General features: G+C 55.3%; 1 protein-coding gene across 1 annotated transcript; it reads left to right on the top strand.

Moving 5' to 3' along the window:
- Positions 1 to 602: 602 nt before the first annotated feature.
- LOC309619085 (angiotensin-converting enzyme-like protein Ace3) lies at positions 603 to 14864 on the top strand. Its single transcript, XM_082373882.1, is given in 15 exon segments — positions 603 to 825; positions 1410 to 1568; positions 1817 to 1904; positions 2099 to 2232; positions 2236 to 2242; positions 3039 to 3209; positions 3212 to 3229; positions 3357 to 3705; positions 3996 to 4254; positions 4256 to 4485; positions 6612 to 6710; positions 7106 to 7228; positions 10839 to 11023; positions 11537 to 11961; positions 14500 to 14864. Coding segments are annotated over 14 exon segments (2289 nt in total). The 5' UTR covers positions 603 to 768; the 3' UTR covers positions 11947 to 11961; positions 14500 to 14864.
- Positions 14865 to 14868: the final 4 nt, after the last annotated feature.

Genomic DNA, 14868 nt, shown 5'->3' with positions numbered 1-14868 from the left:
GAGAAAAAGGCCAAAAATATGAACATAGGAGGTCAAGTCAGAAGAACACGGAGAGACAACTGTGCTTCCAGAGTCCAGAGACCCAGAGATGTCATTTCCTTCCATCCATCCATCCTCCCACCCACCTGCTCAGAGGTGATCCCAGCCTGTGGAGGGAGGAGACTCATCAATCCCTGGTCATGGCCAAGGGTGGCTCCAATGCCAGGAAGAAGTGACTGAGTAGAATGAGACAAGCTCTGGTGTAGAAGTCAAGAGCCCTGGTTCTCCTCTTGTCTCTGCCACTGACTAGCTGTGTGAATCGGGTCGTATGGCTAGATCATTCTAGACCTCAGTCTCCTCACCTGTAAAATGGGGACAGTTGGACCAGAAGGTAGGTGGGGGCTTTCCAGTTCTGACATTGCATGGCTGACCCTTTGGCCCCTGATGTCACAATATGGAGCTTGATTGTGATTGGCCCATAGCCTCACCCAGCTCTGCTGTTCTCCTGGTCATGGGAACAAGATGGACTTGCCCTGGACCTTCCTTACTTGTGCTCTTCTGTTATGGGCAGCTCTTGCCATGGCTCAGGACCGAGGGTGATCAGAACTCAGGTAGGGCTGGGACCTGAAGGAGCATGGGATCAGACAAGGGCACCAGGCAGGGGCAGACCCCTCCCAGGACAGCCTTATACCTGTCTCCTTCTCCGCAGACAAGCTCTACAATGAGACCGTGGCAAAGGCCTTCCTGCAGTTTTATGAGCATACAGCCCAAGTTGTGTGGAACCAGTTCATGGAGGCCACCTGGAACTATGTCACCAACATCACCAAGAAAAATCGCGAGGAGATGGTGTGGTACCACTTCCACCCCAGCCCCTTCTCCCCTTGCTCTTCTCAGGGGTCTCGGTGGGGGGTTGGGGGGGAACCACACTTTTTGCCCCCTTTCCAGAGCTAGAGGAAAAAGGGAAGCCCCAAAGTACATGTCAAAACAGACTGTAAGCTCTGGGCCTTTTGGTAGCCCTAAAAGATCTCTAGGCAAGAGTCTCTTGTTTCTTTCCCCTTGTAGATATCACCTGCTTGCTTTTAAGGACCAGGCTCCCTCCCTTCTCCCTCTTAGCAAATTTTCAATGATTCCAAACCCTTAAAGTGGGCTTTGGGGGACTTCCCTGGCAGTCCAGTGGTTAGGACTTCACCTTCCAATGCAGGGGGTGCGGGTTCGATCCCTGGTCGGGGAGCTATGATCCCACATGCCTAGCGGCCAGAAAAACAAAACAGAGCAATATTGTAACAAATTCAATGAAGACTTTAAAAATGGTCCACATCAAAAAAAATCTTTAAAAAGAAAAAGTGGGCTTTGGGAGGAGCTTGGGGGGTTGTGGGACCCTGACCCTCTCCCTCAGCCTCACATGACAAACACAGTGACCCTCCTTCCAGCTGGACAAGGACGTGGAGAGGCCCCAGCACACGCTGTACTTTGGCATGCGGGCCCTCCTGTTTAAGATCGCCAGCTTCCAGGACCCAGCCGTGAAGCGCGTGCTGAGTGAGCTGCAGAACTTCGACAGGGCGGCCCTGCCCAAGGAGGAGCTCCGGGAGGTGAGGATGAGCCCCCAGGCCTCCAGGCACATGATCCCCACCCCAGGGTGGGTGGGCTGCCTGGCGGGGAGCCGCAGGGGGCAGGAGGGAGGTTGGCAGGCAGGGCCAGAGCTTCCTCTGGAAGAGGAGGGAAGCAGAGACTGGTGGGAAGATGCCTTGGCCAGGCCCGCCTCTCCAGGCTGGTGGGGCTAGCACCGGGGGTGGGCCCACAGGTACCGGCCTGCCCTGGGTGACACCTGTCCCCCCAGTGCAGCCAGATTGTGGCCCACATGGAGACCACGTACAGCGTGGCCCAGGTGTGCCTGAATGCGGGGCCCTGCCTGCCCCTGGAGCCTGGGGAGCGCCCAAGCCCACCCCTGCCAACCCCCGAGCCTCAGCACCAGCCCCTTCCAGGAGCCTCCAGACTCCCACCCTCCTCCTGGCCCCAACTGCCCTTGTTGGTGGGGGTGGGGAGAGTGGGTGCCTGGGGCAGGTGAGGGCAGAAGTCCACCCGCCGGAGTGGGTGGCCTTGGCTCCTTTTCCGGGCACAGGCCTCCAAGAAGTCACGGCCACCTCCCGGGAGCAGAAGGAGCTGCTGTGGGCCTGGCAGGGCTGGCGGGATGCTATGGGTCGCCAGCTCCGCAGCACCTTCGAGCGCTACGTGCAGCTCAGCAACAAGGCTGCGTAGCTCAACGGTGAGGCCCCTCCCCCCGCACCTGCCAGCCAGCCCAGCCAGGGGCAGACCGGGTACTGCGTGGGGCTCAGGGCAATGCTGGGAAGGGCGAAGCAGAGTCTGCAGAGGGGAAGGGTGGTGGTAGGACCTGGAGATGGGAACCCTGAGCCCTGCCGCTGGGGAGGGCAAGGTGGCTCACTCATTGTGTGGTTCCACAAACGGTGATTGGGCACCTACTGTGTGCTGGTGCTGGGGAGGTTCTGAGGATGCACAGGTGAAAAGACAGAGAAGGTGCCCACCCTCCTAGGACTTACAGTTCGCTGGGGGACAGACGCACATCTCCAGTTGTTGCCACCCGGGATGAATGCTGAGCAGGAAGGGGCTGCAGAGAGAGAATAGGGGAGCCCTGCTTCAGCTAGGTGGTCAGGGAAGGCCTCGCTGACGTTTATCCAAGGCCTGAAAGATGGAACGAGCCAGGCAGCAAGAAAAGAGCATCCTGAAGTCCTTGGGAGGATCTGAAGGAAGGCAGGCTGGGTGGGTAGGGCTTGAGGTGGGTGAGAGAGGAACAGGGCTTTACCCAGGTCCTATCCAGCCAAGCAAGGGGAGGAGCACACAGTATGTACTTTGCTAAGTGCCTTTCCACCCTGATCTCATCCAATACGGACAGTGGCCTTGGGAGGTGTTTTTCCTGTTTGGCAGGTGAAGACCCCCAAGGATCTGGGAGGTCAAGTGGCTTCCCTAGAAGTTGCTTGGGTCTCCTGCCAGCCCGGCGAGGCTGAAGGGTGGTGAGCGCCTTTGAGCCCCCTCCCCTGTCCTAGGTTACAAAGACATGGGGACCTTATGGCGGTCCACGTACGAGTCCGACACACTGGAAGAAGACCTGGAGCAGCTCTTCCAGGAGCTGCAGCCGCTCTACCTGAACCTGCACGCCTACGTGCGCCGGGCCCTGTATCGCTTCTACGGGCCCGAGCTCATCGATCCGAGGGGGCCATCCCTGCCCACGTTCTAGGTAAAACCCCAGCTGGCGGCAGAGGCAGGGCGGGCGGAGTGGGCCTCCAAGCAGGCAGGCGAGCAGACGCTCAGTCGGGGGAGAGCCGGTCTCCTGCCTCCTCTTAGCCCTCCCCCTCCCCTTCCAGGCAACGTGTGGGCTCAGTCCTGGGTCAACATCTTAGACCCGGTCCTGCCCTTCCCGGAGAAGCCCCCTGAGGACATCACGAAGATCATGCGAGGCCAGGTCAGCGCTCGGCCTCGGTCTGCCCCTGCCCCCTCCGCAGCCCTGAGTGGGGCCCCACGCACTTCCTCTTCCTCACAGCAGTGGAAGTCTGAGAAAATGTTCCAAGAGGCTGAAAAATTCGTCACCTCCCCAGGGCTGCTTTCCACCCCTCCTGGGTTCTGGAAAAATTCCAAGATGGAAAGGCCAACGGACGGGCGGGAGGTGGAGTGCCACGCATCCGCCTGGGACTTCTACAACAGGAAGGACTTCAGGAGCTCAGCCTGCGGCCAGCATCACCCCCCTGCCTCTGCTCCTTCCGCTCTCCACCTGTCTGCCTGGCTCAGGAGGGCGGCGGGGGTTGGGGGGTGAGCCAGCCACACGGGCCAGGTGGGTGAGAGCAAAGGGCTTGGCCGCTGCTTGGATGTGAGGCCTGGAGTAACAGCATAAGGCCCTGCTGGTCTCTGGCTTGACCACCCCCGTCCCTTAACAGAGCCTGAATGGAGAAATCTCTCCTTCTCCCAGGGCATCCCCATGCTCCTTGACCCTTGCCCTTTAACCCCAGGATAAAGAAGTGCACCGAAGTGACCATAGAAGACCTGCTCTCCATCTTCCACCAGATGGGCCGTATCCAGTACTTCCTGCAGTACAAGAACCCCTCTGTGATCTTCCGCGCAGGCGCCAACCCAGCCTTTGCAGAGGCCGTGGGGCCGGTGATCACCCTCTCGGCCTCCTCCCATAAGCACCTGCTCAGCAGAGGCCTGCTCAGCCACCAGCACCAGGACGAAGGTGATGGGGACCAAAGGGATCATAAGAGGCCAGCCTGGGCCTGGGGCTGCAGCTGGGGCTCTCCAGGCAAAGCTGAGGGGAGGGGGAACTGGGAGCAGCCTCCTAACGGCCCGGCTTTCCCCAGAGGAGGTCGGTTTCCTGATGAACGTTGCCCTGGAGAAGATGGCCTTCATCCCCTTCGCCTACCTGGTGGACCTGTTTCGCTGGAAGGTCTTTGACGGCACCATCGAGAAGGCCGTGTACAACCAGGAGTGGTGGAACCTCAGGTGGGGAGGACCGCTGATCGGGGCCCGCTGCCCAGGCCCAGCCCTGGTGTGGGCTTTCCCAGGGCTTTCGGGGCAGCCTCAAGGGTACCGCCTGCTACCAAAGAGCGCTGCTGCCTCTCCTGTGAGGGCAGAGCTGGGCGTGAGACGCTGCTGACCCGGGGCCGTGGGGAAGCCCTGGGGTGGCGTTGGCTGTTTGTTGTCACCGGACAAAAGCGCTCCTGCTGAAGTGGGTAGGGCCCGAGCGTGCAGTCATGGGGGGTCATGTCGAATCCAGCACCAGCACTGAGCAGGCCCCTTAGCCTCTCTGGGGATCCTGGGAGGCCGGGAAGCTCACGCAGTCGTTGCGCCTGGGCTCCTCCAAGAACAGGACACCGACTGCCGGGCAGGCCTTCCTGCTCCTCCCCTCCCTTTCTGTGCCCACCAGTGGGGCCAGCAGAAGGGGTGTTTGGGGGGCTGAGCTCTTTCCCTCCTGGGGAAAGAGTCCTCATGGGACAGGGGCAGGCCCAGTGCCCCCTTTCCTGCTACCCCGACACACACACACACCTGCCTCTGACTTAGCATCCGCAGACCTGTCTGCGGGCAGAGCTGGCAACGGAAGGAGCACCACCGGCAGTCGGGCAGCATCAGTCCTGAGTGAGGGGCACCTGTGTCCATCCCACCACCGACCCCTGGCTGTTTGCTTGGATGATAACTGCCCATGACTATGGCTTCTCCATCTCCACTAGGAGATGGTCAGACTGACCAGCTCAGGTCTGCTTGCTACAGACGACCCTGATGGGCCTGCTAGCTCTGCACCAGGCCCTTACGTTGGCCATTCACAGAAGAAGAAGGTGTGACCACCCTGCGGTCACACCACCATCCAGGGATGGCAGAGCTGGGCACCCCTCCCTTCGTCCTCTCACCCTCACACCCCCGCCCTGAATACAGGGCCAGGCCTCACTGGTGGGACAGGCAGGGTCTTGACTTCGTGCCCCCTCCAAGGGCACCCCCACCAGCCATGTGAGGTGCCTGCCCAGGACCTTTTCCTTCCTCTCTCGGCCATGCCCACCACCACCTGAGTGATGGAAACCTGGAGTTGAGGGAAAGGGAAGGCAACTCCCTGGTCCTTGAACAAAACCCTGTCAATGAGAGAGGAACTCCCCTGAGAGGATGGTTCAGGGCTCCAGTGGGCCAACAATGAAACTATGAGCTTGTTCATAGACTTTGTCTCATCCCAAAGATGGGTCATTTTATCCCCATTTCACAGACAACATTTTACAACAAGGCTCAGTGACAATCAGTAACTTTCCCATAGTCACACAACTCAGAGGGGCAAAACCAGACCTGAACATGAAAGTTATTAGGGTCTGCCCATGACTGTTCTGTGTCCTGCTACCAATTCCCTGATCCCTAAACCTCAGTTTTCTTCATCTGTAGAATGGGAATAGTAGTAGTACTATACCACAGGGATGTTACTCTGTTTTCTTCTTGGCACTTCTTTTTTTTTTTTTTTAATTTTTATTGGAGTATAGTTGACTTATATGTTGTGTTAGTTTCAGATGGACAGCAAAGTGAATCAGTTATACATATACATATATCCACTCTTTTTTTTTTTTAAGATTCCTTTTCCATATAGGCCATTACAGAGTACTGAGTAGAGTTCCCTGTGCTATACAGCAGGTTCTCAGAAGTTATTTTATATATAGTAGTGTGTATATGTCAGTCCCAATCTCCCAATTTATCCCACCCCCTCTTATCCTCTGTATCCTCTTGGCACTTCTTATCAGATGAAACAACCTTGTTGGTTGGTCTACAACCGTCCTCCATCACTAGGATGAAAGCAGTGACCTTGCTTAGCTCATTCCCTCCTGTGCCCCTAGAACCAGGACAATGTTGAGTGAGTCTGTGTGAAGAGCTTGGCACGGTTCCTGCAGAGAGGAAGTGCTCAGTGTTAACTATTGTTATTATTTGATTCTGATTCCCAATCCCATGTGTTTTGAACTCATTTATTTAATCAGTAAAAATGCATTAAGTGTCCTCTGCACGCCAAGTCACTTTGATAGCTGTGCAAATGTTTCAAAAGGAAAAGGCTCTGGGAACCCTACCGGATGGCACTATCAAGCCCCCAATTTACCCCCCACCCCCAGGTTGAAGTACCAGGGCCTGTGCCCCCCTGTCCCTCGGACAGAGGATGACTTTGATCCGGGCACCAAGTTCCACATCTCTGCCAGCTTGCCCTACATTCGGTAAAGGTCTGGGCCCTGCCAGCAGAACCGGCTCTTCGAGTTGGGAGTCGGGGACACAGGACCCAAGCTGAGGATTTCCAGGAAGGCCCCAGATCCAAATGTCCCCCTGCACCCCTCCCCACCTCCTCCCATCAGACGGCACAACCTTCTGAGGGCCATGCCCTGAATCCACTGGGCTTTTACATCAGCTCCCGTGTGGAGGGCAGAGCTAATGGGAAAGCATGTCTGATGTCCCTGAGAGGAGGGAAGGAAAGAGGGAGGCCAGCATAGGTTTGATCCAGAAGGCTAGGAAGGAGAGCCCTTGCAGTGTTCCAGGGCCAGCCACCCCATTGTGACTGCTGACCCAGGCCCACCTCTGCCACCCCTCCCCAGCCAGCCTCGCCTTCTCTTCCCAGGTACTTCCTCAGCCTCGTGCTGCAGTTCCAGTTCCACGAAGCACTCTGCAAGGCCTCAGGCCACGTGGGGCTGCTGCACCGACGTAACATCTATAACTCCAAGCCGGCTGGGAAGCTCCTGGAGTGAGTGCCCTCCTCCCTCCCCTGTCCTTGGCTCCCCTTCCCCACCTTGCTGGACGCCTGCCCCAGGGCCCCTCTTCTCACCTGGCCACCCTAGGCCCCCTGAGCAGAGCTTGTGTTCTAGTGGAAGTTCTTCCTTCTGTCAGACTGCAGTCTCTCCTATGTTAATCAAAGCTCCTTTCGTCTTGTGTAGCCCCTTGTGGTCAGAGAGACTGTTTAGCCCCTCCTGCTAACACACACACACACACACACACACACACACACATACACACACACACACACACACACACACACACACGCTCACTCACTCACTCACTCACATAGCCAATAAACCAAACTGTCCCAGATCAGAACCCAGTGTTGGAGTCCTGCCTCTGCCTCCATCTTCCATCTGAATCCCCTTATTCTTCCCTGGCAAGGCGCTTGCCTAGCCTCTCAGCAGCATTTGATAAGGCGCACTCTGCTTTTTCCATCTTTTCTTGGAAGTGTCTGAACCCAGTTCCCAGGCCGATCCAGGTGGCTTTCACACCAGCCTCTTGGCACACTCAGATCAGCTGTGGTCTACTTTGACCCCCTACCTGCAGTCTTTTTTCCTGCGCTTGGTATCTAGCCCATCCTTTCCATCCCTGCCTCTGTGGCACTGCTTTCTGGTCCTGAAACAAACCTGGAGTGGGGCGAGAGGCTGACCTGATGGTGGGAAGCATTTACTGCTACAGGCTGGGCTCTCTAACAAGCGCTCTTATAGTCTTTCATGTTAGCAGCTCATAACTTTGCAAAATGGATATTATTATCCACATTTCATAAATGATGAAACCAAAGCCAAGAGGGGTAACGTGATTGCACATGGCTCAACTAGGAAGTGGCAGAGTCATGCTTTGAGGCCCAAACTGACTCCAGAACACATTATCTTTCACCCTGTTGCTTCCATCAGTCAAACGACACTGGTCTGGTGAAGTTGACCTAGTCCACTGGTCCCAAGATCAGCGCTCCAACCACTGAGACATGAAGCCCACCCAGTGACATGGTCTTTTCCCCATTGAGTTTCAACCGATTTCAGTAGGTCCATTACCCTAACCTGTCAAGGTCATGTTGAGTTTTATTCCTGGTTTCCCAGAGGATGAACAAAGCCTCTTTTTAGTATCCTAATAATTATCCACAATAATTTAGTAACCTTTGCAAATTTAATGAGCACATTTGTGATTCCACCATGCCATTCATCAGTAACCACAAGGCCAGATGGAGTTGCAGGACTGATCCCTGCCTTTGCTTGCAGGAGGGCTACACCTTGCATGCCTTCTTGTCTCCCTAGTCTATTTGCTTTTCCATCTTTTCATACTACAGCAGTTTATTCTAGTCGACTGCCCAGGTTTGAGCTTCTCTGAATGTGTGAAACATAAGAGACCTCTCTGCTCCCTGCATTCATGTCTCTGGCTGCCTATCATTTATTCATTCAGCAAACATTTACTTGTGCACGTGCCGACCAGCCTGCCCTGCGTCCAGCAGGGGGCAATGGGCCACAGGATAAATCAATAACCGTAATCCAAGAAAGGAGCTGGTGCAGTAGGAAAGGGCTTTGGTGAACATGCAAAGAGAGTGAGGAGGTCATGCCAGGGGATCAAGGAGGGATCTCTGACCCCCAACGCAGGAGTACAAAAAATAGCAGACATCCATTTTTTATACATCAACTCACTTTTGTTTTGTTTTCTTGTTTTGGCTGCACCACGTGGCACGTGGGATCTTAGTTCCCCGACCAGGAATCGAACCCGCACCCCCTGCAGTGGAAGCCTGGAGTCTTAACCATTGGACCGTCAGGGAATTCCCAACATCAACTCACTTTTGACTCTGAGCCTTCATCCCGCTTGATCGCTGGCACTTTTGAGCTCAGTCATTCTCATCGCTTCCCTCCCCCACTCCACGCAGGGCACACAAGGCTCCCAGGGTCTGACTTGACACCAAGCATGTAGAAGCCTTGCCGGTCATCACTAGGCATATTGTGGAGGCGTGGGGCAGGCACATGCTTGCAGGGGAGAAGGGGAAGGGCAAGATTCTTGGCTGCTCTTTTGCCTAACACAGCTTAAAACTTGATTTTGCTATTTTTGACTCATCGTCCTAAATGTGATTGCCGTGGGACAGGCTCTGAGCTGGTTCTGCTGGGAAGAGAGGGTCGAAGTGGACTTGGTCCAAATTCCCAAAGTCCCCTGCCTCACCCAGCCAGCCACGAGGACCTGACCCTGTCCGTGGGGCCCGTTGCTGCCACGTTGGAGCTGAGGGCTCCAGGCAGTGCCCAGTTGTCACCCTTGCAAGTCTCATGTGCTGCCCACATCAAACCTCTTGTCCCGCCCAGCCTGAAAGGCTATTTCTGAGTAGGCAGACTCTCAGTGGTTGACACTTTTCCCCCACCAGGTCCTTCCTTTTTCCCAGGACCTGGCATCTGATAAAAATCCTCTAACCTAAAGTCAGTTTTGTTTGTTTTTTTCTTTCTATCTTGATGACTTTTCTCCTCCATTTCTCTAGGCTCATAACTACATTTTCCCCTAGTGGTTTCTTCCAAGGATCCACTGACCTTTAGTTTCCCCACCTCATTCTTTTCCAGCTGTTTATTAAGCGATGTGTATAAGTCTTTGCAAGCAACAAAGCCCTCTTTGCTGCCATTATGTGACTTAATCCTCACCACAGTGAAATGCAAGTGTTAATGGAACCCGGTTTTACTGGTGAAGAAACTGAGGCTAAGAGAGGTTAAGTTGGTTGTCTGTGGTTGTGCGGCCCATAACTAGCACTGCTGGGTCTGAACCTGGGTCCTGTTAGTCTAGATTCCACACTCTGACTTCTGGGCCTCTCAGCCCCACCTCTCTCCTGGTCGGATCAGGGGAAACAGGTTGAGAAGCATCAACATACGCCTCCTGCTGCCTCTGCGGATGGCCCTGGGGTGGAGGAGCCCAGAGCCCTGGCTGCAGCACACTCTGTAACGCCACCGTGAGTGCACGGGCCAAGCCTAAGGCTAGACCCCCTGCCACCAAGCACAGGGTGTGCCTTGAGACAGAGCTGACATTTCTGCAGCTCTGCAGGCAGTGCACACGACGCATCCCATGCTTATTATCTCTCTAATCATCCCACACGCTCCCTGTGAGACCGGAAGGGACAAGAGTGACCTCTCTCTACTAACACTGAGCACCTCATGGGAAACATGAGGTTTCCCTCTTGACTTTAGGCTTATTTGAGTCCAGGAGAACAGTAATCATCACAGTAGTAGTAATAACAATAATAATAATATTAGGCAAGCATTTATTGCCTACCTAGTATGCTCCCAGAATTGTGTTTATTTGGCCAACACAACAATCCTAGGAGATAGGTACTGTTATTTTCTCCATTTTATGGATATGGAAATTGTAGTTCAGAAAGGTTAAGTACTTGCCCAAGGTCCCACAGCTGAGCCACAGAGGACTCAAGCACAGGTTGGTGTTATTTCAAAGCTTGTGATTTAATCCACTGTGCTGAGCTCTGTTGGAAGAGTCTGGGTATCAAAGCCCTAAAGGCGGGGTTGGGCATACTGAGGGGTCCCAGCAGCATTAGCCGATTCCCCCACACAGCCTCACAGCTGTACCCACTCTCCCAGGGATGTCCTAAAGCTGGGCTCGAGCAAGCCCTGGCCAGAGGTCCTGCAGAAGATAACCGGGGAGACCAAGGTGTCTACAAAGGCCCTCATGACCTACTTCAAGCCCCTGCTGAACTGTCTGGTCACCGAGAATGTGCGGCGTGGGGAGATCCTGGGCTGGCCACACTTCAGCTGTTCCTTTGAAGGTTTGGTGATCTGACCCTAATCCCGCCACTGTTCTAGCCCCAAGCCCTACCCTAGCCTGCCCTGGGCCAGCCCCTACCCCAACCCAGCCTTCACCCCTAGCCCGTCTATGACCTGGCTTTCTGCTGTGGAACCCTGTCTGCACCTGATGCAGCCTCGGCCAAGACCACAGCCCACGGCCCAGCCACCAGCTCGCTCGGATGCTTCCTTGCCCACTCTCCAGCTAGACTGCCGGGCTGGCTTCTGAGCACGGGGTGGGCATCTTGCCTCCTGACCCTTGCACGGAGCCACTGCGGGCACCATGTGGTACACAGCCCTGTCTGTACCGTCCCTTCCTTCTCTTCCTTTTGCTCCTCTTTCTCACCCTGCTTCCCAGGCAAGGCCCTCAACTTTGGCATGGAAGGTAGGTGCCAGAGGCTGAGGGAGAAGGCCTGTGGCAGTCAGATCCTCTCTGATCACCATGAGGTACCCTCCCCAGTTCCACCTGCTCAGCAAGATTCCTATGTCTTCCACAGAGAAAGAAACAGACAGGGTGGCATTCCTGGGTCTGGAGCTGGACCCTGCCCAGGCCAAATCTAGGCAGTGGGTGTTGCTGGCCCTGAGCTTTGTCATGTTACTGGTGGTCCTGCTGCTGGCCCACAGGCTGTGCATCCTGGAAAAAAGCTCACTGGCCCAAGACACCAGTGCGCGGGACACCAGTACACAGGACACCAGTGCACAGGACACCAGTGCACTCAAGTCACCACCCAAGGCCTACTTTCTAGGCATAGCCATGGAGCCCCACCAAGTTGTCAAAAAACAGTGGCTGCTGCTGGGCCTCTGCCTCATCCTGATGCTGTGCTCAATCGGCCTGACCATTCGGATTTTCACACAGCACAACAGGAGGCCTCCGTGGATGAGAGCTGAATGGTGGAGCTGGGACTAGACACCACTGTGACTGGTGAGGCTGGGGGGGCAGGAGGAAGGTGGCCAAGCCAGAGAGGATGTTGGGGAGGTTGAGGAGGGGACCGCTCGCACGCATAGTGCCCAACTGTAATTGGGTGCAGCTGTGGCAGATCTGGGTACATGCGGAGTTGTAACTGTGTGTTTGCGCACTCATGTATGTGAGGCCATGTGCACAGGTGACTGTGTGATTCCATGTACGCCCTGGGTTCCAGGCCAGCCTCCTTCCCTGGGGGCTCAGGAACCATGGTTTTAGTGACTCAGGGACTATGTCCCTCCAAGCCAGCCCTCAGCCCCAATTCATGCCCAGAACTTGTTCTTCATAGTCATGCTTTCTTCAGGAGCCCAACTGTGGGGCTGGACAGGGGCTGCAGTACCCAAGGAGAATCTGCTCTGTTTAGAAACTGGACACTGCTTCAGTCCCCTTATACAATGTATTCAAGTAGAGCCAGACACTCCTGTACGAACCATCAGCGCCCAGTTCATGAGCACGATGCTCTGTACACTGGCCGGCCCCTCTTTCTGCTGATCCTCTGGCCTGCCCTGTGTTGGGCTGCATAATCCAGCCCCCAAAAGCTGCTTGTTAGCTGTCTGAGATGCAAGTAGCCTTACAAACTGCCCCATGGCCCTCCCTGCCCCAGTCCAGGCCCTCCCAAATGGAGAGAGTGGGTAGCTGGGCACCAAGCGAAGCTTGATTAATGATTGACTTCTTTAATATTTAAACAAAGCTCATCTCCAGCCACTGCGCCCCAGAGATGGCCTTGTTCAACACACTCACCTGCTGCCTGGGCTGTTGCCCTGGGGATTGAGCACAGGGCAAACAGCACCTTTCCAGGCTCAGTGGGGGAGGGGAGGATGGGGAGGGAGAGCTTTAGGAGGACACTGGGGAATGAGTACTCTAGGAGGACATTGGGGAGGGAGAGCTTTAGGAGGACATTGGGGAGGGAGAGCTTTAGGAGGACACTGGGGAGGGAGAGCTTTAGGAGGACACTGGGGAGGGAGAGCTTTAGGAGGACACTGGGGAATGAGCACTCTAGGGGGACACTGGGGAGGGAGAGCTTTAGGAGGACACTGGGGAATGAGCACTCTAGGGGCAAACCTAGGCAGAGCGAGGGAAGGCCTCTGCTCCTGCCTCTTCCCACCCTTTCTTTCTCGCGTTGTCTGTCGAACCCAAGGATGCCACACCCGGCATACGGGAACTCACCGAGTTTGGACTGAGGCCCCAGGGGCTGCTGGGGAGGCTGAGAGTCAATGCCCGTCGGAGATTAGAGAAACCTTGAGGAGAAGTAGCATCACAGCCAGTAACCACAGAGAGGAGGCACAAGAGCTCCAGTTGAGCTAGTGGGAAGGTGGCCAAAAGATGGAACTGGCTCTCTCTAGACTAAGGATCTGAGCCCAGAAGTCAGGGGATCAGGGTACAGAAGGACTGTACCCGTGGGCTGAGACCTCCATGGATCCTACCTCTGCCCAGGTCTCAAGAGGCCTTCTTGAGTTCTGGCTGAGCCCAAGCACTTCCTGTTCTGACCGCAGGCTGCTCGTTTGATGTCTCTGTCACTGCTGTTACTTTGCTGTGCTGCAGTGTCCTTATTTGTCCCCATTATTAGCTGTCAGCTCTGTAAGGGCAGGACACTGTGTAACATCTGTAGCCAGCACAAGCCATGGCACACAGTGGGGACTTGGAAAATGTTTGAGTAAGTGAATGAATGAGTGTCCCACTGCCCAAATCCCTCCTCAGAGCTCAGCACCCCACACACTGAGCCCATGAGAAACAGCCCCACCTTTCCTCCACAGATAGCTTACCCCCCACACACAGGGTCAGCCAGGACAACTCTGCCCCCAGCAGGAGGCCACACTTGCAGCCCTCCCATCCCCCAGCCACAGTGGCCAACGAGGCCCCCATCAGGCACTGTGGCTCTGCGTGGCAAAGGCACATCCAACCCAGGACTCCGAGCCTCTCACCTGTACTCCAGCAAAAACCTCACTGAGCCTCCTTGTCCGTCTTCCCTCCCCCACCCGCCACTGTAAAATTTCTTTCACTGGAATACTTCCTTCATGTCTAACTGCTTAACAACTTGGTTGTCCATCAATTAAATCTAGATGTTCAAAATGGCATCTGAGGGTCCTTATCATTCCCTTCTTCTCCCACCTGACCTCTCCCACCCCCCAGCTCAGCCCCTTGCACTGATTCCACCATTAGCCTTTGCCTAAAGTGCATTCCCCATTTGAATGCTTGCCCCCCAAGGCCTGGCTTGAAACTGGTCATTGGACCCTCTGCAAAGCTCCAAGCCCACCAAGATGCTCAGCAAACAGTGGTCCCCTTCTCTCCCTCCTCTCCAAGAAGCCTCTTTCAATAAACCTCACCCCATCCCCATCTGCTTATTCTATTGTATTCATTTTCAACCAGTACTCAGACACTTTTATCAGTGGTCACTTGCTAATAGGTAGTTTTAAATCTGTTCTCTTCCCAAGCAGTGCCTGTATGCTAAGAGCTCAAGAAAGCACCTCATTGCATATTTCTTGTACATCACTCTGCCAGGATCAGGTGCTGGATGGGCTTGCCACTAGGAGTTCTACATGGACACCGAGGTTCAGCTGGAGGGCACTTGGTAAGGATGGGCAAGAGGTCTAACCGTACCATTGCCGGAGTCCAGCCCAACGGTCAGATCAGGAAAGAGACCTTCAGCAGAAAACCACCTGAGGCCTCTAACAACCCCTTCTGCACCACCACCCCCCGACCCCCCCATGGCCTGAGAGAGACCGCCTGGTAACGTCCGGACTGCCCTCTGGTACCGGGAACGGGTCTGAGAGGGGCCGAGGCCACAGGCCATTGGGACAGAGCAGAAGCTCCTCCAAGAAGTCCTGGAGAGGGACTCCCGCCCAGCTCCGCCCCCTAGGAGTCAGGGCC

Source organism: Balaenoptera borealis, assembly GCF_965194805.1.
Source record: "Balaenoptera borealis genome assembly, chromosome: 20".
In the NCBI taxonomy this organism is placed as follows: domain Eukaryota; kingdom Metazoa; phylum Chordata; class Mammalia; order Artiodactyla; family Balaenopteridae; genus Balaenoptera; species Balaenoptera borealis.
Note: the sequence above shows the minus strand (reverse complement) of the source record. Positions and strands in the feature narration are given on the sequence as shown.